General features: G+C 39.4%; 1 protein-coding gene across 3 annotated transcripts in view; it reads right to left on the bottom strand.

The window, feature by feature from the left end:
• Positions 1 to 462: 462 nt before the first annotated feature.
• Positions 463 to 25,056, bottom strand: part of mzt2b (mitotic spindle organizing protein 2B) — a 41,045-nt gene continuing 16,451 nt past the window's right edge. For all 3 annotated transcript variants that reach the window (XM_048238637.1, XM_048238636.1, XM_048238635.1), the window contains 2 exons: positions 14,677 to 14,825; positions 463 to 782 (listed from right to left, as the gene is read on the bottom strand). In XM_048238637.1, coding sequence (XP_048094594.1) covers positions 649 to 782; positions 14,677 to 14,825 — 283 coding nt within the window. In that variant the 3' untranslated portion in view covers positions 463 to 648. The remainder of the gene's footprint in view (positions 783 to 14,676; positions 14,826 to 25,056) is intronic.

Raw genomic sequence — 25,056 nt, forward strand, 5'->3', positions numbered from 1 at the left:
TAGTAGGCTACGCTGTAAACATTGCCTTTACACTATTAATCTCGCACATACAGAATAACGATAGCACTGATACTGTACTAACATTAGCATGCATTAGTTTGGGAACCTGATGGCTGATGCTAGCAATGAAATAGTAGCCTACCAAAATAACAAAAACGTAAAACTATTAGGCTATTCACTTTACATAGAGGTCATACCCAACATGTTTACTGGCTATATAACTAAATGCAATGTGTAATTGTTTTCTAAAGTAACCTCATCACTGGAAGGAACACTGGACAAAGTCGTAGTACTGGAAGCCATGTTAACCTTGGCATGAAACGGCCACCGTAGGAGTTAAAATGCGCTCGGAATGGGAGGGGCTAGAAAGTAATATTCAGTTGGTTGTCATATAGAATTTCACCGCTAGATGGGATCTTACACAAGGTAGCTTTAACAAATAATCTGAAACCTGAATGTATATCTCATTACCACAAATGCAGTCAGAACGCACTTTTTTTATTGACAATAACTGAATACAGAAACCAAAAACCTCTCGCATTACAGAAATCTGGTCATAAATATATGTTAACAGTAAACAACGATTCAGATCCACATAGAAACTAATGTGTCTTCTTAGTGAGAAAGAATTGTCACATTTACAGTGTATTAAGAGGAACTGCTGCTTCCAGGGCTCTTGCTATTTTTTAGCCCCCTACTAGTGCTGGACTGACGAGGCACCCGCTGACTGGAGCCATCTCTCCCTCCCTTTTCCGTGTGTGTCTGTGCCATTTTGGTCCGCACTGCAACACAGAAACACAAAATTATGCTACCACATGGATTGCAACATGCACATGGGCAATCTATAGTGTAAAGCAAGAGTCTTGAAATTGATGTTAAGCATGTATCAGTTTTATCAGTCTAACTTTAGCACTGATTTCCCTTCCTGACACCGTTTTCCAGACGTGTCCAGAGATAGTCATTTCTTCCAGATGAATAAATCTATCTATCTATCTATCTATCTATCTATCTATCTATCTATCTATCTAGACCCCCCAGGATTCCACATGCCTTGACAAATGTTTTAATTGTCTTTTTCAATTACAATACAAAGACACAAAACAGAACAAGGCACATCAATAATTATAGACGCTTGAAGATATTCCAAATGTAGAGACATTAGTGGTATGTCTTGCTCTGGTGGTAACTGACTGTTTAAGGAAAAGAAAATAATAACAACTAGAAAAGCCTTTCCTGAAGGAAATACAGTGCATGAAAATGCAAAAATATGATGTAAAATATCATACAGAGTAAAAACAAACTATATTGGTTGCTAGGTAGATGAGGTTTAATATAGTTGGAATGACTGAACAGTTAAATAGGTGGATCGTTTAAATGGTTAAATTATTTAGGTAGATAGTTGACGATAACTGACAGTTGGAATGGCTATAATGTTATGCTAACTATGTTAACAAAGATAATAATGGTAACCAAGTTACTTAACTTAGTTAATTTAGCTAATGTTTTCTAGCAGTTTTTTAAAAAATGTTAATAATGCTAATGCTGTTAACTATGTTAACAACTTCGCTAATAATTTATAGCAGTTATGCTAAAATATTAAGAATGTTAACATGCTAACCATGTGACTTAGCTAACTTAGCTATTCATTTTTAGCAGTTATGCTAACTATGTTAACCATGTTACTTAGCTAATGTTTGCTAATAGTTTTGTCAAAATGATAACTATGCTAGCAATGCTAACTAGCATGCTATCAATGCTAACTATATTAACCACGTGACTTAGCTAACTTAGCTTATCATTTTTAGTAGTTATGCTAACTAGCATGCTAACAATGCTAAAATGATAACTATGCTAACCATGTGACTTAGCTAATCATTTGTAGTAGTTATGCTAACTAGCATGCTAATAATGCTAACATGTTAACTATGTTAACCATGTGACTTAGCTAACCTACCTAATCATTTTAGCAGTTATGCTAACTATGCTAACTAGTATGCTAACCATGTTACTTAGCTAACTTAGCTAATCAACAGTTTTGCTAACTATGCTAACATGCTAACTATGTTAACCATGCTAACTAGCTACAGTGGGTAGGAGTCATAGTTGATGACAAGTAACAGTTACAATGGCTGAACAGTTAAAAAGTTCAGTAGTTTAAAGGGTTAAATTTTTTAACAGTGAGGACTTTTATTTTGAAACAGTTTTTGGGAGAGGAAGCAGTTGAACAGGATGTGTAGTCTTAATAGAGCCAGTTTGTATGCTTAAAGCCTGAGACTGGCAGTTGATCCAGGTGGCCTGAACACCTGCCATAGGATTCTAATTGCTTAATGGCCATATTGTGATGTCATAATCACAATGTTAAGTCAGTGGGGAAATTTAAATTGATAGTTTTTAATTATTACTTTAAAAAGTATAAAAGTTACAAAGCTGAAAAATACATAGCACCCTAATTATAAGCCGTTAGCTCGAGGGTCCGGACTCGCAACAGTGGCATATATGGAACTATTCCACATTGTAGAGTAGCTTTTATGGAATTTTACTAATTCGGCTCCATCTTCCTCATTTAAAGTCCAAAAAGGCTGGAAATTTCTTTAAATTATACCACATATTAAAAAATATGTTTTATTGGGTGATATTTGCACTTTATTAACAAAATAAACTCTTTTTCCAAACAGTGATTTTGCCTTTCCATTTTTTTTCCACTAGGTGGCAGTGCGAGATCAATGTATACATGAAATTGAATTTTTCCCTTATCCACCCTGCCACATGTCTGCGGGAAATGAGCACCTAATGTCGGGGAGTTGTTATTCCGGAATATGGACATCCAACTTCCATCTTTTTGACTTAGTTCCAGACAGGCACTTTCTAACTCATGTCTGCGGGGAAATGAGCACTCAAAGTCGGGGAGTTGACATTCCGGAATGTGCACATCCAACTTCCATCTTTTTTACTTAGTTCCAGACAGGCACTTTCTACCTCATGTCTGCGGGAAATGAGCACCTAAAGTCAGTCAGGCAGCCAGCTGATGTACCGGTAGTGACATGGATGTAGGGTAGGCACTCTCTACCACATGTCTACGGGACATGAGCACCTAAAGTCGGGGAGTTGATATTCCGGAATGTGCACTTCCACATTCCATCTTTCTGACTTAGTTCCAGACAGGCACTCTCTCTACCTCATGTCTGCGGGAAATGAGCACTCAAAGTCGGGGAGTTGTTATTCCGGAATATAGACATCCAACTTATTGACTTAGTTCCAGGCAGGCACTCTCTCTACCACATGTCTGCGGGGAATCGAGCACCTAAAGTGGGGGAGTTGATATCCTGGATGTGCACTTTCATCTTCCATCTTTCTGACTTAGTTCCAGACAGGCACTCTCTCTACCACATGTCTGCGGGGAATTGAGCACCTAAAGTGGGGGAGTTGACATCCAGGAATGTGCACCTCCATGTTCCAACTTCTTCACTTAGTTCCAGACAGACACTCTCTCTACCACATGTCTGCGGGGAATCGAGCACCTAAAGTGGGGGAGTTGACATCCAGGAATGTGCACCTCCATGTTCCAACTTCTTCACTTAGTTCCAGACAGGCACTCTCTCTACCACATGTCTGCAGGGAATGAACACTCGATGTCGGGGAGTTGACATCCAGGAATGTGCACTTCCACATTCCAACTTATTGACTTAGTTCCAGACAGGCACTCTCTCCACTGCATGTCTGCGGGGAATCGAGCACTCAAAGTCGGGTAGGTGATTTACCAGAACTTGGATCCAGGTAGGCACTCTCTACTACATGTCTGCGGGGAATCGAGCACCTAAATTTGGGGAGTTGACATTCCGGAATGTGCACATGCAACTTCCAACTTATTGACTTAGTTCCAGGCAGGCACTATCTCTACCACATGTCTGCGGGGAATCGAGCACCTAAAGTGGGGGAGTTGACATCCAGGAATGTGCACCTCCATATTCCAACTTCTTCACTTAGTTCCAGACAGGCACTCTCTCTACCACATGTCTGCGGGGACATGAGCACCTAAAGTCGGGGAGTTGACATCCTGGATGTGCACTTCCATCTTCCATCTTTCTGACTTAGTTCCAGGCAGGCACTCTCTCTACCACATGTCTGCGGGGAATCGAGCACCTAAAGTGGGGGAGTTGACATCCAGGTATGTGCACTTCCACATTCCAACTTATTGACTTAGTTCCAGACAGGCACTCTCTCCACTGCATGTCTGCGGGGAATGAGCACTCATAGTCGGGGAGTTGATATTCTGGATGTGCACTTCCATATTCCAACTTGTTGACTTAGATCCCGACAGATCCACCACAAATTTCCAACAAAGGAAACATCAACTTCCAGGAATTTGACATGCAATGATGCCACCTGGTGGCAGTTACTGGTTTTACATCAACTTATTTTCAAAGCTTTAAAAAAATACTAAATATGATTTTTTTTTAAAAAAACTCTTAAAGTTCTGAGCAGTACACATGCCAAAGATTATGTCATTTATTTTTTGTTTAATTTCATCTATAAAAAGTTCACTTTCTGGATTTCTTCTAGTTAGCATGCGCGAAATTTATGAGCCCACATTGACTTAACATAGGAGGGCGAGGTCACATTCGCTAACCTGTGGAAGAAAAGCACAATGTTGGAAATTTTCCAGTAAAGCCACCGTTTTTTCCCGGTATTAGTAAACGGATTCTATAATTGCAACATCATGCACATAACCCATGTCCTAAGTAAGACCTATGCAACGCAGTTTGAATGAAGTTTCTACGTTAAACGGTTGAAGCTGCATTAAGTGTGTTAGAAGAAGAAGAACTAGAAAAGCATTTCCTGAAGGAAATAGTTAAAAAGACATAGCAGCTTGGTCCATTTGAAGACCTACGTTACAACGTTTGAAAGTTTCTAAGTTAAACTGTTCAAGAGAAATTGCGTACGGAAAAAGTGGTAAGCGGAATAATAATAATAACTAGAAATGGAATTCCAAGGAATTACCAGTGCATGAAAATGCTAAAGTTGTGATGTAAAATATCATGTATAGTTAAAACAGATAATACAGAGATGGTTACTACGGTGATGCTATGATAGACATGGTGGTTGCATAGCTTAATAAAAGTTGATAATTTAAAAGTAAACTGTTTAAAAGCTGAATGTAGATAGTTTAAAAGTTGTTGATAGACAGCTAGTTTAATAGATAGTTTAAAAGTAGACCATTTAAAAGTTGAAGGTAAATTGTTTAAAAGTTGTTGACAGACTGGAAGTTTAATGAATGTTGATATTCAAATAGTTTAATGGCTGTGTATAGGTAGATATTTGACGATAACTGAAAGTTGGAATGGCTCTAATGTTTGCTAGCAGTTATGCTAAGATTTTTAACTATGCTAACCATGCTACTTAGCTAAAGTTTTATAGCAGTGCTAGCAATGCTAACATGCTAACCATGTTACTTAGCTAACTTAGCTAACGTTTTCTAGCAGTTTTGATAAACATGTTAACTATGCTAATTATGTGACTTAACTAACCTAGCTAATCATTTTTAGTAGTTATGCTAACTATATTAACCATGTGACTTAGCTAACCTAGCTAATCATTTTTAGTAGTTATGCTAACTAGCATGCTAACTATGCTAATTAACATGCTAGCATGCTAACTATGCTAACCATGTTACTTAGCTAACTTAGCTAATCATTTTTAGCAGTTTTGTTAAAAATGCTAACAATGTTAGCAATGTTAACATGCTAACTATGCTAACCATGCTAACTAGCTATAGTGGGTAGGAGTCATAGTTGATGACAAGTAACAGCTCCAATGGCTGAACAGTTAAAAAGTTCAGTAGTTTAAAGGGTTAAATTGTTTAACAGTGAAATATTGTAGTGAGGACTTTTATTTTGAAACAGTTTTTGGCAGAGGAAGCAGTTGAACAGGATGTGTAGTCTTAATAGGGCCAGTTTGTATGCTTAAAGCCTGAGACTGGCAGTTGATCCAGGTGGCCTTAACACCTGCCATAGGATTCTAATTGCTTAACGGCCGTTATGATGTCTGTCGGCAATGTTAAGTCTATGGGGATTTTTAAAAAGTTTTTCTTTAATAGTTTAAAAAGTATAAAAGTTTCAAAGTTGAAAAGACATAGCAGCTTAGTCCGTTTGAATACCTACGTTACAAAGTTTGAATGAAGTTTCTAAGTTAAACTGTTCAAGAGAAACGGAAAAAGTGGTAAGCGGAATAATAATAATAACTAGAAAAGCATTTCCTGAAGGAAATACAGTGCATGAAAATGCAAAAAATATGATGTAAAATATCATACAGAGTAAAAACAAACTATATTGGTTGCTAGGTAGATGAGGTTTAATATAGTTGGAATGACTGAACAGTTAAATAGGTGGATAGTTTATATAGTTAAATGATTTGCTTGGTAGATAAGGTTTAATATAGTTGGAATGATTGAACGGTTAAATAGGTGGATAATTTAAATGGTTAAATTATTTAGGTGGATAATTGACGATAACTGACAGTTGGAATGGCTCTAATGTTTGCTAGCAGTTATGCTAACTATGTTATCAAAGATAATAATGTTAACCAAGTTACTTAACTTAGTTAACTTAGCTAATGTTTTCATTTTTAGTAGTTATGCTAACTAGCCCTATGTTAACCATGTGACTTAGCTAACCTAGCTAATCATTTTTAGTAGGTTTGCTAACTATGCTAACTAACATGCTAACATGTTAAGTATACTTACCATGTGACTTAGATAACTTAGCTAATCATTTTTAGTAGGTATGCTAACTATTCTAACTAGCATGCTAACATGCTAACTATGTTAACCAAGTTACTTAGCTAACATAGCTAATCATTTTTAAAAGTTATGCTACAAATGCTAACTAGTATGATAACATGCTAACTATGCTAACCATGTTACTTAGCTAACTTAGCTAATTATTTTGAGCTACTTTGCTAAAAATGCTAACAATGCTAGCAATGTTAACATGCTAACTATGTTAACCATGCTAACTAGCTAAAGTGGGTAAGAGTCATAGTTGATGACAAGTAACAGTTACAATGGCTGAACAGTTAAAAAGTTCAGTAGTTTAAAGGGTTAAATTGTTTAACAGTAAAATATTGTAGTGAGGACTTTTATTTTGAAACAGTTTTTGGCAGAGGAAGCAGTTGAACAGGATGTGTAGTCTTAATAGGGCCAGTTTGTATGCTTAAAGCCTGAGACTGGCAGTTGATCCAGGTGGCCTGAACACCTGCCATAGGATTCTAATTGCTTAACGGCCGTATTGTGATGTCATAATCATAATGTTAAGTCAATGGGGAAATTTTGATTAGTTTTTAATTAATAGTTTAAAAAGTATAAAAGTTACAAAGCTGAAAAATACATAGCACCCATGTCCCAAGTAAGACCTACGTAACATAGTTTGAATGAAGTTTCTACGTTAAACGGTTGAAGCTGCATTAAATGCGTTAGCGGAAGAATAAGAATAAGAATCCTAGGAAGAACAGTACAGTGCATTTTCATGCACTGTAATAAGAAGCCTAGGAAGAACAGTACAGTGCATTTTCATGCACTGTAATAAAATGCCTAGGAAGAACAGTACAGTGCATTTTCATGCACTGTAATAAGAAGAAGAAGCCTAGGAAGAACAGTACAGTGCATTTTCATGCACTGTAATAAAAGGTCTACATTCATGTCTCCAACTTTGGTCTTTAGGTTTCAAAATGTGTTTAAATTGTTCTACATGATTTCATAACAGGCCAAATACAAAATAAATGTTACAAATATTGCCTAGATATCGGTAAATATTAAAATCAGAGGCTATACAGCTAACTAAGAGTTTGTGAAAGGAGCCTTAATGATCACAAAATGCTAAGCATGCATCTACTGTAGGCTATTTGAGTTTCTTAAATCTGAGCTGTGCTTACTGTAAATTGTTCAATACATGATTGCATACCAGGCCAAATATAAAATAAATGTTACAAATATTGCCTAGATATCGGTAAATATTAAAATCAGAGGCTATACAGCTAACTAAGAGTTTGTGAAAGGAGCCTTAATGATCACAAAATGCTAAGCATGCATCTACTGTAGGCTATTTGAGTTTCTTAAATCTGAGCTGTGCTTACTGTAAATTGTTCAATACATGATTGCATACCAGGCCAAATATAAAATAAATGTTACAAATATTGCCTAGATATCGGTAAATATTAAAATCAGAGGCTATACAGCTAACTAAGAGTTTGTGAAAGGAGCCTTAATGATCACAAAATGCTAAGCATGCATCTACTGTAGGCTATTTGAGTTTCTTAAATCTGAGCTGTGCTTACTGTAAATTGTTCAATACATGATTGCATACCAGGCCAAATATAAAATAAATGTTACAAATATTGCCTAGATATCGGTAAATATTAAAATCAGAGGCTATACAGCTAACTAAGAGTTTGTGAAAGGAGCCTTAATGATCACAAAATGCTAAGCATGCATCTACTGTAGGCTATTTGAGTTTCTTAAATCTGAGCTGTGCTTACTGTAAATTGTTCAATACATGATTGCATACCAGGCCAAATATAAAATAAATGTTACAAATATTGCCTAGATATCGGTAAATATTAAAATCAGAGGCTATACAGCTAACTAAGAGTTTGTGAAAGGAGCCTTAATGATCACAAAATGCTAAGCATGCATCTACTGTAGGCTATTTGAGTTTCTTAAATCTGAGCTGTGCTTACTGTAAATTGTTCAATACATGATTGCATACCAGGCCAAATATAAAATAAATGTTACAAATATTGCCTAGATATCGGTAAATATTAAAATCAGAGGCTATACAGCTAACTAAGAGTTTGTGAAAGGAGCCTTAATGATCACAAAATGCTAAGCATGCATCTACTGTAGGCTATTTGAGTTTCTTAAATCTGAGCTGTGCTTACTGTAAATTGTTCAATACATGATTGCATACCAGGCCAAATATAAAATAAATGTTACAAATATTGCCTAGATATCGGTAAATATTAAAATCAGAGGCTATACAGCTAACTAAGAGTTTGTGAAAGGAGCCTTAATGATCACAAAATGCTAAGCATGCATCTACTGTAGGCTATTTGAGTTTCTTAAATCTGAGCTGTGCTTACTGTAAATTGTTCAATACATGATTGCATACCAGGCCAAATATAAAATAAATGTTACAAATATTGCCTAGATATCGGTAAATATTAAAATCAGAGGCTATACAGCTAACTAAGAGTTTGTGAAAGGAGCCTTAATGATCACAAAATGCTAAGCATGCATCTACTGTAGGCTATTTGAGTTTCTTAAATCTGAGCTGTGCTTACTGTAAATTGTTCTACATGATTTCATAACAGGCCAAATACAAAATAAATGTACAAATATTGCCTAGATATGGGTAAAATAGTAAAATCAGAGGCTATACAGCTAACTAGAGTTTGTGAAAGGAGCCTTAATGATCACAAAATGCTAAGCATGCATCTACTGTAGGCTATTTGAGTTTCTTAAATCTGAGCTGTGCTTGATTGTAAATTGTTCAATACATGATTTACAACAGGCCAAATACAAAATAAATGTTACAAATATTGCCTAGATATCAGGTAAATATTAAAATCAGAGGCCATACAGCTAACTAAGAGTTTGTGAAAGGAGCCTAATGATCACAAAATAACATGATTTCATAACAGGCCAAATACAAAATAAATGTTACAAATATTGCCTAGATATCGGTAAATATTAAAATCAGAGGCTATACAGCTAACTAAGAGTTTGTGAAAGGAGCCTTAATGATCACAAAATGCTAAGCATGCATCTACTGTAGGCTATTTGAGTTTCTTAAATCTGAGCTGTGCTTACTGTAAATTGTTCAATACATGATTGCATACCAGGCCAAATATAAAATAAATGTTAGCCTAGATATCTATACATATTAGATAATCAGATGTTTTACAGTTCTATGTAATATGTCATGTTTCATGTTTTTGTAATGTTTCATACAGTGATGCAGGACTACTGCTGTGAATAGGCTAAATACAACTTTGATCATTTTTATAACCTACTACTGTATAGTTAACTTATGGCTTTGGTGCCCTGACATGTGGCCTTTGTGCCCCCCACCAAATATGCCCAACTGAAGGCCAAGTGGCCTTCCCCCTAAAATGGTGAAATTCCAAGCCTGCTGTGTACATATTTTAATTTACGAGCGAAGGGACTACTCATCCCATCAGCCATTGCGAATGATACAACATTTTCCAACCAAAAGTTTAACATGCTTCCTTTTGAATGTAAGACAACAGGATGACTAACTTTCTACCGTTTACATTGAGCAAATTCAACTTTCAAGGTGCGTTTTTCATCGGATGGCCACTCATTGCTCTTCATTGCCGCAGACAAACACTGGTTGAGGCGGGAATTAAGTCAAACATTTCCATGGTAACAGTGATCTCAACAAATCAAATGCTAAGGCTCTTACACTTTAGGATTTTGGGTAGTGTAGTGCATTTCTGTGAAATAATATAAATGAATATGAATAAAATACATTTTTCAAGGTTTATATATAAACTTGAACAACACAAGCATGTACAATCGTTTCGTAGCCCCATAGTTGGTTTTAAGTCTATATTGGACTGTTGCAATTTCATGGCTTACGGTATAATCGGGGAGAAAATTAATGGTGGCTAGGTTACGGGGACGCTGCGAGACACGCCGCTCCGTCTGGCATCATGTTTTTGTTTGTTTTTATGTAATGTTCGTAATTTTATGTAATGTTCTGTTATTTTTTTGTATTTATTTGTCAAGTTAAATGTTTTCACCCTTTATTTACGTTATTTTCGATAGTTTGATAATTCTTGGTCCTTTTTTCTGTCTGATAACTAACGGTAACGTTAGTTTCTATTCGACTGGGCTGATGAGCTTGCCTTGACTAGCCGTCCATCTTCCATCTGATGCTGCACATCTTCTGTCTGGACTCGTCTGGAAGGAAAGATTGCTCAGGACAATGGGCTTACTCTGCGAGAGATCTGCAGCTGCCACGACCACCGAGCTGCGGCTGACCTGCGAGCTGCCATAATGTTAACGTATAGCACTGCTAGCCTCTGACGCTGGGTGCCTGCAGTCTGGATTGAGTGCTGACGTGGGGAGCTCTGATGGCGACGTCGGGAGCCATGAAGCAACAAACGGTCCTTGCTAAAGCCACCGAGCTGCTGATCAGCAGGAAGATCGCCCATCATGACTTCAGACTTATGTTCTTCCGGTGCTCTGCTCTCCAGACTGCCAGTAAATTATCTGAGTTGGTCAGTGAAAGAACTTTGTTGGTCTTGCATTGGCAGTTTCACGCGGGTCATCATTGCCCTTGAACTTTTTCAGCCGGTTGGAAATTGGACTAATTTTAACATGATTATTATTATTAATTTATTTATTTATTTTCAATTTGCTGTGTTGTCTGTCTTGTATGTCTTAGTGTCACGGGAACGCTGGCAACTACGCCGCTCTGTCCGGTGTTCCAGTTTAGATGGTGAGCAGTTTAACTTGTGATATTTGCATAAAATCTGTGAATATTCAACAACACTCTGCCTACTTGTTAACAGCTTTGCGCTGCCTCCACCCCTCGAGTGCCGGGAGATTCACATTTTCACAAACCCACAGTGAGACAGAATACAAAGAAAGATCTTGCCGAAAACACGCGGAAATCACTGGTTCATGTATAATGCATGTCCGCTTAAGCATTATCCACACAAAATGCTCTGCAAACTGCAAAGTGTCAAAGTTAACGAAGGTTTTGTTGGGTTTCGAACATGAGTCTCGCGGAGGCAAAATGTACATTGCATCAGCACTATCACTACACCACAGAAAGACGAGCAGTCATTTCAATGCCATCATCAACCATCATTAATCTATAGTGCTAGTCTACTAGCTAGCTACCTACTGTAGCTACTGATATCCTGTCCATGTTAACTGGTGACATGACACCGAATGCAAGCCTTGAATAATGCAGATTAATTTTGCCTCACATACCAAAACAGTTACAACAAACTGCATGCATGACCCCACTTCAGACGTTTTTTTTTGTGGTCAGATCATACATCGTGATTATAATGCACAAAAATAATGATCACGTGTAGGCCTCGAACTGCTCACTAAAATGGCAAGCTAGCAGTAGGCCACCCTGCTAACCAGTTGCACCACTGGTTATTTTGCATCTCTATGATAGCATGGTGTTCCCATTAAATGAATGGGTACGCCTATGTTGTCTTGTGACAGTTTAAATCGATCAAGATTTATTTATTGTAGCAAACACATGTAGGCTACGTGAATGTTTCGCAACAGGCTGCTGAACGAGCAGTAGGTTAAACTATTTTCTAATTGAGGCTATGTGGGAATCTGAAACAGCATCATCTGTCATCAAACTCTCTCGGTAGCTACATCAAAGTTTTGTAATCCATAAATATGCTACCATGATGACCATTTTCTGTCGTCAAATTAGGACCAACAAATTAAATAATATAAGTCTAACTCAGAAAAAAAAATTCATATGATCACTTCAAATCAAGTTCTGATAACTTTTGCACATGACTGTGTTTTATAGTATTAACCCCCAAAACGGAATAAAGTGTTAGTGGGGACATGTCAGTTTGTTGTATATCAGTTAGGTTTTGGTATGTGAGGCAAAGATGAACCTACTTTGTTGTTTTGAGGCTTGCATATGCCCATGTTAAATTGTGATAGCACCAGTTAACATGGGCGCATATTTCTCACATATGTTAACCTGTGTTAACTTTGACTAAAAGTGCAATATATACATACAAATCCTGCATTGATTTCAACGGCTCGTAGTGTAGTGGTATAGACGATATAGAAGCTAATCCGATCCTCTTTCTTGTCCATGCGTGGTTCGAATCCCAGCTAGATCGCTAGTTTTATTTTTTTTTTCATTCATTCAGTATGTGTCATATTTGTGGATAATGCTTAAACGGACATGTATTAGACATACACTGGTGATGTTTGCAGCGATATCCGTTATATTGTCTCACTTCGTGAGACAATATAACGCAAACACTTCGTGAAAATGTAGCCTAAACCTGCACTATCGGAGGCAGAGCAGATTAAGAAGTAGGCAGGGTCTTGTTGAATATTCACTGATTTTATGCGAATATCACCAGTTAAACTGCTCACCATCTAAACTGGAACACCGGCATCTTTTGTGTTGGTTATTTTTTAAATGTTTTTGTCATGTGGTGTCAATGCTGGCGACTACACCGCTCCGTCTGGCATTTTTTTGTCTTATTGTCTTTTGTTTGATGGCACATGTGAGTACTTTGTTTTATTTTATTTATAGGCCTAGACCTATACTTTTTTCTCTCTCTCTTTTTACATCTTGTTACTTCATTGTTTCTGTAATCTCGGCTTCATTGAAAATGAGGGCTTCCCTCAATGACCCACCGAGAATAAATAAAGGTTGAATGAATGAATAAATGAATGAATTGATTCTTACTTCCGGAATCAAAGAGGGAGGTCACTGTTGAGCTCTATTAGTGCATTATGTGTTTATACAAATGATTGGTTGTGTGCAGTGTATGACACAAAAACTCAGAGTTTGAAGAGTTTTGCAATAATTATGTAAGGTTTTACTCAGACTGTTTTGACCACAGTGCAGCAAATTGCCATACTCACAATGCATGTTTTTTCTATTAACAATATTTAATTTTGGCATAGAAAATTATCAACTCATGTGCTAAAATAATATTAACCCTGAGGGATCATCCAGCATCATACATGGTTGATTATACAAGCTTTGATGAATGTACTGTATACACTGCGGGAGTCCCGCAGGCGGGACAATTGCAGTGCCCCCCACCTCCTAAATCAATTGTATCATAGTGTAGCATAGTAATATTATACACCATTTAAAAGCTTGAATTCTTGGGAATCCATATGACAACATTTTTCATGTACAATCTGTATAGTGCTTTACATTTTCAGATTAATCTTACTATTTCTCAATTAAATTTCTACGCATTATTATTATACGCATTAAATATATTCATTGAAGCAACAAAGAAAATGCAAAAATAGAGACATTTGTGTAATCATTCCATATTTTGTGTAGTCATTATATATCAGAACCCCTGACATACATTCCAAATAGTCTACAAGAAACCCCAAAGTGTTACCTTTCATTTGCGACCAGGATTATGCTTCTACACCAAGAGGTTGCCACACAGTAAGCATTTTATTGTCAGTATGCATTTTGGGTAGCTAAAAGTCCTAGGGTTTCCATAAGGCATTTTACAAAACGCATGAGCATATCTTGGCAAATAATGGTCTAAAGTACTCATATTTCATTCTTTATTGATCTACTTGAGAAACAGATTCACAAGACTTGGTAGTGGGCCTCAGTTGTTTTTCAAAGACAAAATAAATGACCAAGTGGGCAGAATGTGGTCATTTCCAGAGATGTACAAAACTACCCTTTGCCACTCTGACAGTTCATCACACAGTCAATCTATTGGTACTAAAATAATCTACTAGGCCTCTGCTTTCAAAAGAGGTCAAGCACTTGAATATAAGTCAAAGTATGTGGAAACAGGGCCATCATTAGTAGGCGGTGTGCAATTTCGAGCAAAAACTCAAAATAGGGGGGAGGGGTGTAAGTGTAAAGATTAAGAGCTGACCTCTGGTCTCTGGGTGGGTGGTGGACACTGAAGCTGAAGAGCTGTCTCCAGCTGAAGTATCAATGAGTCGTTGGCCTACACACATGGCTTTTAACGTTTGGAAGACAGCCAGAGGAGCCACATTCATCTTCAGCAGGTCCAAAATGATCCTGAGGACAAGAGAGCAGAACTACATCAGGAGAAAAGGTGGAGGGAGGTACTGAAAAAATCTTTTAGATTACATTAGATTAGATTCAACTTTATGGTCATTGTGCAGAGTACAAGTACAAAGACAACGAAATGCAGTTTGCATCTAACCAGAAATGCAGAAAAGTGCAATGTGATATACAAAGTTGTTAGTTGTTTGTTGGTTGTCACCAGGATGTAGAGCTAGAGTTCAGTAGGGGGACAGCCATAGGGAAGAAGCTTCCTCTGAACCTGCTGGTTCGGGTGTGAAGAGACCTGTAACGCCTCACGGAGGGGAGTGGGGTGAACAGTCTGTGGTTGGGGTGAGAACAGTCTTTGATGATGCTGTGCGCCTTACGCAAGCATCGCTTGGCCTGGATGGCCTCGATGGAGGGGAAAGAGGAACCGGTGATGTGTTGGGAAGTTTTCACCACCCTCTGCAGTACTTTCAGGTTGGAGGCAGAGCAGTTGCCATACCATACTGTGACACAGTTGTTGAGGATGCAGTGTTTTCCAGAGAATTGAATTCCATTTGTGGTGGTTGGTTTGTAGAATTACCTTGAATGCAACAGTTTAACAAATTGGCACAGCGTGGTTATGATGCTAACCAGATTTAAGCACAATTTAGTACAACCTGGAAAATCATCGTGTGGTGGTCAATGTTGATATTGTGGCGGGCCGCCACAAATAAGTCAATGTATGGGAAACACTGGGAGGCTCTCGATGATGCAGCGGTAGAAGTTCACCAGGATCTGAGGAGACAGGTGGACCTTCTTTAGGCTTCTCAGGAAGAAGAGACGCTGGTGAGCCTTCTTAAACAGGGTAGAGGTGTTGAGGGTCCAAGAGAGGTCCTCAGAGATATGGAGACCCAGAAACTTGAAGCTGGTGACACGCTCCATCTCAGTCCCGTTGATGAGAATGGGGGTGTGTGTGCCAGCTTTAGACTTCCTGAAGTCCACAATGAGCTCTTTGGTCTTTTTGGTGTTGAGAGCCAGGTTGTTGCACCAACCGTGCACCACGATGTTAGGTGCTGGACCTCGTTGCTGCTGATGAGACCAATCACCATAGTGTCGTCTGCAAACTTGACAATGGTGTTAGAGCCATGTACAGGTCAAGTCAAGTCAAGTCAGTTTTATTTAGTATAGCGCATTTAACATGCACAGAGTGCAACCCAAAGCGCTCTACATACAAAACATTGACAAAAAACAAAAGACAATAAGACAAAAAATGCCGGACGGAGCGGCATAGTCGCCAGCGTTCCTGTGACACTAAGACATACAAGACAGACAACACAGCAAATTGAAAATAAATAAATAAAATAATAATAATTATGTTAAAATTAGTCCAATTTCCAACCGGCTGAAAAAGTCCAAGGGCAATGATGACCCGCGTGAAACTGCCAATGCAAGACCAACAAAGTTCTTTCACTGACCAACTCAGAGAATTTACTGGCAGTCTGGAGAGCAGAGCACCGGAAGAACAACAGTCTGAAGTCATGATGGGCGATCTTCCTGCTGATCAGCAACTCGGTGGCTTTAGCAAGGACCGTTTGTTGCTTCATGGCTCCCGACATCGCCATCAGAGCTCCCCACGTCAGCACTCAATCCAGACTGCAGGCACCCAGCGTCAGAGGCTATACGTTAACGTTATGGCAGCTCAGATCTCTCGCAGAGTAGGCCCATTGCCCTGAGCAATCTTTCCGTCCAGACGAGTCCAGACAGAGGATGTGCAGCGTCAGATGGAAGAGGGACGGCTAGTCAAGGCAAGCTCATCAGCCCAGTCGAATAGAAACTAACGTTACCGTTAGCTATCAGCCAGAAAAAAGGACCAAGAATAACACAAAACTATCGAAAATAACGTAAATAAAGGGTGAAAACATTTAACTTGACAAATAAATACAAAAAAATTACAGAACATTACATAAAATTACAAACATTACATAAAAACAAACAAAAACATGATGCCAGACGGAGCGGCGTGTCTCGCCAATGTGGGCAGTGCGTCGATTTGGCCAGCTTCCCTCGCGGTCCGCGCGTGGGATCACGCGACTTTAATTTGTATTTTTCCAGTGACGCTGCAACAGCCCAAACAACCGGCAGATGTCTCAAGTGAGCAGGGTGTCTCGTAAAAAGAAATGGAGCCTGGAAAACCCTTCACAGACTTCACTACAGACTTTAGCAGACTGGTTTAGAAATAATTTAATAGCCAGAAATATGCCTGCCCTGCCCTAATAAAGAAATATTTGGTTAACTGCGAGTGAATCCCGCTTTGCAGTCAGAGAAGAAACGCAGGGACAAATTAAACATTCTGGTTTTCTCCGAATGCAACGATGATAGACAGACATCATTTGGACAAAATATACAGCATATTAACCTCCGTTGCTCAGCCAAATGCCTTCCTGTTACGTCCTGTTATCACGGAGTTACAGGCGATAAACGATTTTTGATGGTCACAAGTTTACTTCATTAGCGGTTTATTTTTTTGAATAATAGTGTTTTTCATTTAAAGGTTTGACTTCGTGCTTATTCAGTAGAGCATTTAGTGCTCTCCCCAATCCCAGACGTTCACATGTTCACATGTCACATGCATGTTTGTTTGTAATGGATGCAACCGCGAGATACGCGTAACAGACATGAACCAAGACATAGCCCAGCAGCAATCTAGGAACTGTTCGTTATTTATTGAAGGGGCCACCGGAGGAATTTTGAGTGCTTCAGTCAAAAGTTGCATGACCCTCCCTTGCCTGCTAGAAATTGTTCAATGACCTTCCGACAGAATTGTTAAAAAAGACATGACCCTCCCCTGCCAATTGTCGCGGTCTTCCGCCCACGCTGCTTTGCGCCACAGCCACACACTGTGATAACGTTCTTAAATCAATCTTTCCCGTGAGCTTGCATGCTACCAGTCCTTCCTTTTCAAATGTGTTGCACAATTTCACAAATAATCATATGTGATTAATAATATGACAAATAATCCCTATGCACGGGGACTAAAACAATGCATGCCAACTTTTTCCGTGTTTATCACGTATTTTAACCGCTGTCTTGCCGTTTTAATGTTTTCCCGTAGAATATCCCATATTTTAATACTCTCATAACAGCCCTGCCATCGGGCCTGTCTCTGTGTTGCCCTGTTGCTACCCCCTTGCCCTTCCAACGAAACAGATGTCTTCAAATCATCGTTTTCCTTGCTTGAAGGAGAACTCAGAGTGATGTTAATCTATTTAAGTTTAACGGCGTGATTGTCGTGAGCACGATTCATTGGCACTTGCATGTTCAGCCTTATGTCTACGTGTGCACCTGCCTATCAGGCTACTCAGCTACTAGAGAAAGAATTTCCCGTTTGTATGTTCACTCCAAGTTGGCCTACCATAACTTACCAACTCTGCACTGTAGACCCTAAACTGGCTATTTATATTTTTCTGTGAAATAAGCAAATGTATTTGTTCAACTTCATGAAGCAGAATTATGCACTAGGCTACTTGGAACGTAACACATTTGACAAAGGACAGATGTATGTTGCTAGTGACAAAATATTAACTTTCAGGGCCAGATGTGCGCTTTTACCCCCACTTCAGGCGTAATTGTTTCGCAATGTGCGTGTAAAATCATTGTGAGGTATGTACAAACAGGCCGCAATGATGTAAAAGCGCAAACTGCCTGTCGCGGGAGCTGAAAGTGGCAGATTGCATTTGTCATGTCATGCATATGCATTCATGGGAGGATCAAGGGGAAAGTGGGAGTTTAGCGTAAAAAGATGGGAGGGGAAGAGTAAAGAGCGCCTAATTATGTATTCCACGGTACAGTATGTACAAAAACTGCTCCTGAAAGCGCACGTCTATTCTGCGCCTAAATACTTCCGCCTTGAAAAAAAAGGTGTTAATCCAAATTGCAGTTCAATGCATCAATAAGAGAACCTTTCAAAGACAACAGTATCTCTATTTAGAGCACCAGTTTTTGTGGTGAAAGTATTTGTACTACCAAAAGCAACCTTAACTTTTGTTGGCCTTTCGAATGTCTTACTTTCACTTTCACGTCATTCACTTAAACTTTCCTACTTGCTAGATTTGACCAATCTTCCATATGCACAAGTACTGTAATTTGAGTAGAACTACTGATCTTCATTATCTCCCTGCTTGTTTACATCTTATCATGTATGGTATTATTTAATGATCGCTAAACATTTGATTCTTTTTAATGTTGTCATCAGTTAACTTCATTCAGCTGCGCTTGTATGTAGCCGCTGCCATTCAGTTGTGGACGTTCGTAAATTGCGTTTATGGGCGGAGAAAGGCAGAGAAAGGCGCAGTTTACACTAAGGATTGAACGATTAATAAACACGACGGAAACTTGGGTCTGACAGCGTTCGCAATCTGCGGTGTGTCCATGACGCTGATACCGCTACGTTTGCAAATGTACGTACATCTGACCCTCAGTGTTTTACGATGTCTTTGTCATGGGGAAGTGTTTTTCCCCATGCATTTATTTTAGGCTACTGTCAGTGACTGCCGCGAGAGAAGCGGGGTCTGTGTTGTGTTGCGTTCATTTATTTTCATTGGGCATGCCCTGCCGTGCCGTCCACAGCTCTTCCGTTCCGACAAAGCCAAAATTACTCCTTTTGAAACAATGAGTGCAGGCCGCGCGTTTGTATGGTTATATTGCTTGACGGGGGGGATCCCAACCAGCTTTCAGCCATAAGGCTACTTTGAGAACATTTCCTAATTCACCTGACACTAGTATTCAAAATGTTGAAAACTATTTCGGCATAGCCTATAAGCAGTTTAATTAAATGTAATGTTAGTTGTAAACAAACAGGCTTCTTGGTGAGGCTTGGCCTCACAGATGCGCTCGTGCCTTAGAAAAATCTTCACGATATAGGCCTATTAACTGACCACCCGATTCACATTGGCTGGGGGGCAGGGGGGGCCATCAGACATTTGTGCCCAGTTAATCCGGCCCTGCCCCCAACAAATCACACCTTCCCACCTCTGTGACAGCTTAAAAGAAGTCGAGAGGACTCCTAACTCACAGACCTATTCACAAACCTGTTTTTGTGGCATTTCGCCGTGTTTTGAAATCCTATGCAGCTACAGGAGCTTACAATCGTGAGGAAGCAATTTTGCATTGTAGGCATAACTAACATGCAATAACGCCACCAACAACAACCAAAACTAGGCTACTCATTGTCAACATGTAAATGAAATGTAAATCAAATTAAAATGTTCTCTTTTGCAAATGTAGGCATAGTAACAGATTAATTTAAAGGTGCCCTGCCACATAAAACCGTTTTTACTTGTATTTTTTTAAACATGTTAGGTCCATATGTGTTTGTGCCATGTCGTGAATGTGAAAATAAATAGCTAACTCCTCTGTCAGCTCTAGCCACTGAAAAGAAATAAGCAGAGAAATTAGGCCAATTGCAAAAGCTCTTCAGATTGACGTGGAATTGATTAGCTCATTACTATTCATGAGCTTCAGTTGAGACCAAAAATTCATTTAGCTCTGTGACAGTTTTCGTAGGCCTATGCAAGGATGGCTGAATGTCAACGAACTTGTGCGCTATGCACAAATAGAACTTCAACAATGCATTTTGCCCAAGAACCCAGACTTCAAATGGCTTCAGTTTATTTTTTGGAACAATGCCACAGGCTTTGCAAAAAGGTTGCTGTTGAAGCCTGGAGCAGGCTACCATCGCAGTCTACGACCAGTGCCTGTAAGTAAAACGTAATTGTCAACTCAAGGAAGTGCTATGTTATACAGGTTTGATGAACTCGCTAGCCTAGCAGGTTTTAATTATGCACATTTGCTAGGACAATGCTAGCACTCGCTAGCCAAGCTAAGTTCATGCCATGAAGCTAAAATTAGTTGATAATGGCTGTCATGTTATGGACGAAACCTACTAGCTGTTAGCCAATCAGAGTCAAGCAGCTTAGCTCGTTGAATATTAATGAGAACTGGCGCAAATCGAGCTGAGTCTTCATGCAGGCTTTCAATACCACACTAGAATGGCTTGAAACAAGGTAACCAAGGCATGTTTTCCACAAAAAATGTTACATGGTAGAACTACAGACATTACCACAAAGTAATGAAATACGTCTGGCAGGGCATCTTTAATAATGTTTCAAAGACACTACATCAATCCGTATATTTCATTAGGCTACTAGGCTATTTGTTTTGCCTTACTCTTGATTCATTTAGGCTAGGCCTTTTTATTCAGGGGCCGTATTCACAAAGAATTTTAAGGCTAAAAGTAGCTCCTAACTGGCGAATATAGGAGCAACTCCTAAAAATAATGGGCGTGTCACTCCTAACTTTAGGACTCCTAATTTTCTTCATTGCATTTCATGTTGCGATGTTTTGAAATGCGTAGCCTGTGCGGCAACAGGAGCTTCCAATCGCGAGGGAACAATTTTGCATTCATAAAAGGGATGCAATAATGCCACCAACAACAACCAAAACTGGCGCTCTGCTCCAGAATCTTTGCTCTTAGTTTAGGAGTTGTCATTTTTCCTTACTAAGAGTAGGTCTGAAAGGCTTTGTGAATAACTTAATACGAGAAACTCCTAGCTAAAATATTGTATTGCTATTTAGGAGTAGCCTACTCCTAGTGGTAAGATAAAAGGCTTTGTGAATATGACCCCTGGTGTCTAACCCAATGAATGCATAGCCCATTTACACAAATTAATGGTCGAATATTACTGATGATCATTGTTATTTAAGAACATGCAGTGTGCGTAGGGCACCAAAAACATCTTGCTCGTAAAAAAGCATCATACCGCACATTGTGGCAGGTCTGTTATTTAACCTACTTACTGTAGGCTGCGCAAACCAAAGGCCTTTATTTTGGGCAAGCCTGCATTCGAGGCAGGCCTTCTGTTGAAGAATTTTATATAAAGCCTGCGCTAACAGTAATCCTCCTGCCCCCAATACCACAGCTGTGGATAGTGAGGAATGTTCAAGTAATAACACAATCCAATGTGTGTCTCAATTGTCCCCCGCTGACCACCTCACACATTTCTCTAGATTTTGCAACGACCTTACATGACACAATGCCATAAAATATGCCAGTTTTTACGACACAAAATAATGTTTGTAATGATACCAGTTAGGCCTATGTTTAACAGTAACAAGTATAATGGGCTATTCATTGTCGAAGGTGCATGGTGAAGTGAAATTCTTACTTTGGAAAACAAACATTTGCCGATATCATTGCCGATATCATCAGAATATTGCAACAGATTCTGTATGTTCTGGACTGCAGGTAACTTGTTAAGCCAGTGGTTCTCAAACTTTTATTTCATTCCCCACTTTGGTCAAGGGGCATGACTGATGATAGTGGAGATAACGTGTTATCCTGAGGCCTTTGCAAGTCAGCATCTCCGACGGTAGTTTTTAACAATCTCTATGCTACTCACCAAAATGTAGGCATGGGAACATGATGAAGTACTGTAGGCTATCCAACTGTCGTGTGTTAAATTATTGTGATTACGAGCCAGTGGTTTTCAAACATTATGCGTGACTCGGACATCTAACTAAATGCAACAGGCTCATATCGCCCCGCATTAAAAATGAGGACCAGTGTTTTGTCAAATTGCAAATAGCTATTCGTTTTAACGAATTTTTATGATAGTAGCCTATACAAAAAGTACTTCATACTATCTTAATCTTGGAATATGGGGAGGGAAGTGGCAGTGTTTTTTGCGCGTCTGCAGAAGTCAGCCAAATATGAATGTCATTCTGCGGCATAAAGCAGATGTATTTGTTTATTGTACAGAAAAATAAAAATGACATGTCAAGCAGTCAATTGACTACATCGCAGTCAAGAAGTAGGGCAAATTAACGTGGGTCATAGTTGTTTAGCCTGTTAAAAACGTCGCTAGATAGTATTAAATCGCCAACAACATTGTTTTCTGCAGAAGCCTACCCAATGCTACAGATTAATTCTGAACAGTTATTTCTCTACTGGCTCAATTATACCCATTATATGCCATACCCAAGTAGCCTAAATCGAGGTAATGTTTAATTATGCATGCTTTTTTTTGTTATTAAATTCGTAGGCTGGGATTCCTCTCGGCAACAATTATGTTTAAAGGTAGCCTCCTGCTTTTTCAGAAGGGGCGGCAGTGAGGCTACCGACAGAGCGATGTACAGTGGCTGAAAGTGGTACTAAAGTTTCACGCAGCTTCACACCGCGTAATGCGTGACTGAAGTGGCCATTTGAAAGCGACGCCCACTGTAGCAACAGATGTACAGTCATAGGTGAAGAGGGAGTAAAGGAGAGGGCTCAGCACACATCCCTGTGGTACGCTGGGGTTCAGGGTGATGGTTGAGGCGGTGTGATTATCTAACCTAACAGACTGAGGTCTGTTGGTTAGGAAGTCCAGAATCCAGTTACAGAGGGAGGTATTGATGCCCAGTTCACTGAGTTTGGTGATCAGTTTGAGGGATGATGGTGTTGAATGCTGAACTGAAGTCAATGAACAGCATTCTATAAGTGTTGCTGTTGTCAAGGTGGGACAGAGCAGAGTGGAGTGCCGTGAAGGCATCCTCCGTACTCCTGTTCTGACGGTAGGCGAATTGGAAGGGGTCCAGTGAGGGTGGTAGGCAGGTCTTGAGGTGGGCCAGGACTAGCTTCTCGAAGCACTTCATGATGATGGGGGGGTGAGTGCAACTGGACGGAAGTCATTAAGGCTTGTTGCAGTGGAGTGTTTTGGCACCAGCACGATGGAGGTGGTTTTAAAGCACGCAGGGACAACTGCTTGGGCTAGTGACAAAGTCAGCTGCACTGCACAGACCCAGAGTACGCATCCGGGTATAGCATCAGAACCAGCAGCCTTACATGCATAAGTCCTGCTCAGTGCCCCACACACATCGGTGGTGGAAAGTGTGAGCGGCTGGAGATCTGCAGAGACCACAGCCTTGATGGCCACCTCCTTGTTGTCCTTATCAAAGCGGCCATAGAAGTTACATTACATCACTGACATTAGAGGCCTGCACTCTTGCTAGCCTGGAAAATCCAGACCCTGGTAATCTAGAAAGATTAAGGGTCTGGCCACGAACAATGTAATGGCCCAACTCGAGGGGCGGCAACAAGCATACATTTAAAAATCTCACTGCACGCAATTGGATAACAATAGACCATGTTCACTCTGAATGATTTTGGACTTCGATGCTACGAACACTACGACCAATATTTACTGTCCTCCAACGTTGCAGTCTTCATCAGTTTAGCTGGTTCCCCGGGATGCAAGGGGTAGAAGTAACGTGCATCATTGCTCATTGCCAGAGTGTCTCGCAGAGACAATTCCAATGTGCTCTTGCGAGAACTCTGGATTTCCAGGGTACACTCTTGCAGGAGTCCCGTGAGATCCGCGGGTCACAACGCAAATAGATAATTTCCTCTATATGTGTCTTCACACCAAGTCGACCTACTATAACTTCCCAACTCTGCACAGTATCCCATTAACTGCATGACAGTAGGCTATTTACAATATTTTCTGTAAAGTAAAGTTTGTAAACACGTTATCAAAATCAACTTAATGCACGCACAACTTTTGTTTGAGCAGGAGAAAGAATAACAAGGCACAGACGCAGCAATTACATAAATTGTAGGCTTGCTACTTTCTTTTACCATCTATGGTTGCTGGTTATCAGCGCACAATAAACTGATTTAGCCTAATTCACTAACTCAAGACTTCAAGGCCATCATGGATATAAAACGTTTTTGAAAACAATGAAAGGATGGATGGAGCAAAGGATGGAGGCAGCAAAGCTAGGAGTTATTTCAGATGGGCAAGGTAGGCAAAACTGTGGTGCTTGTCAAAACAGCGTTACAGCTGGAATAATGATAAACGGCTGATTTGTGAAAATCAAATTAAATTATAAAGTTAGAAATATTAAGAAATGCTGCTAATTGTATGCTGTTGAACTGTTAAGGCTATATGGTGCATGGTCGCTCAGTCTAAGCTTTTTCATAAAACCCTTTCACCAGCTCTTGTAGCCTAAGATATAAGGCTAATCCATAAACTCTAGCCTTGTTTGTTTGTGCCACATTGATAACACAATATTAACAATACTATGCATAATATTAAGTTGTTACAAGCAGTTATAAGTTTCATATATTAAAAGGGGATATCAACAATGAACCTGCCAGTCTATCTCTCTCTGGTGCGCACTCAAGATGCCTTTCCCAAATAATTAAAGTAAGTAACATTCT

Source organism: Alosa alosa, chromosome 3, assembly GCF_017589495.1.
Source record: "Alosa alosa isolate M-15738 ecotype Scorff River chromosome 3, AALO_Geno_1.1, whole genome shotgun sequence".
NCBI lineage: Eukaryota > Metazoa > Chordata > Actinopteri > Clupeiformes > Clupeidae > Alosa > Alosa alosa.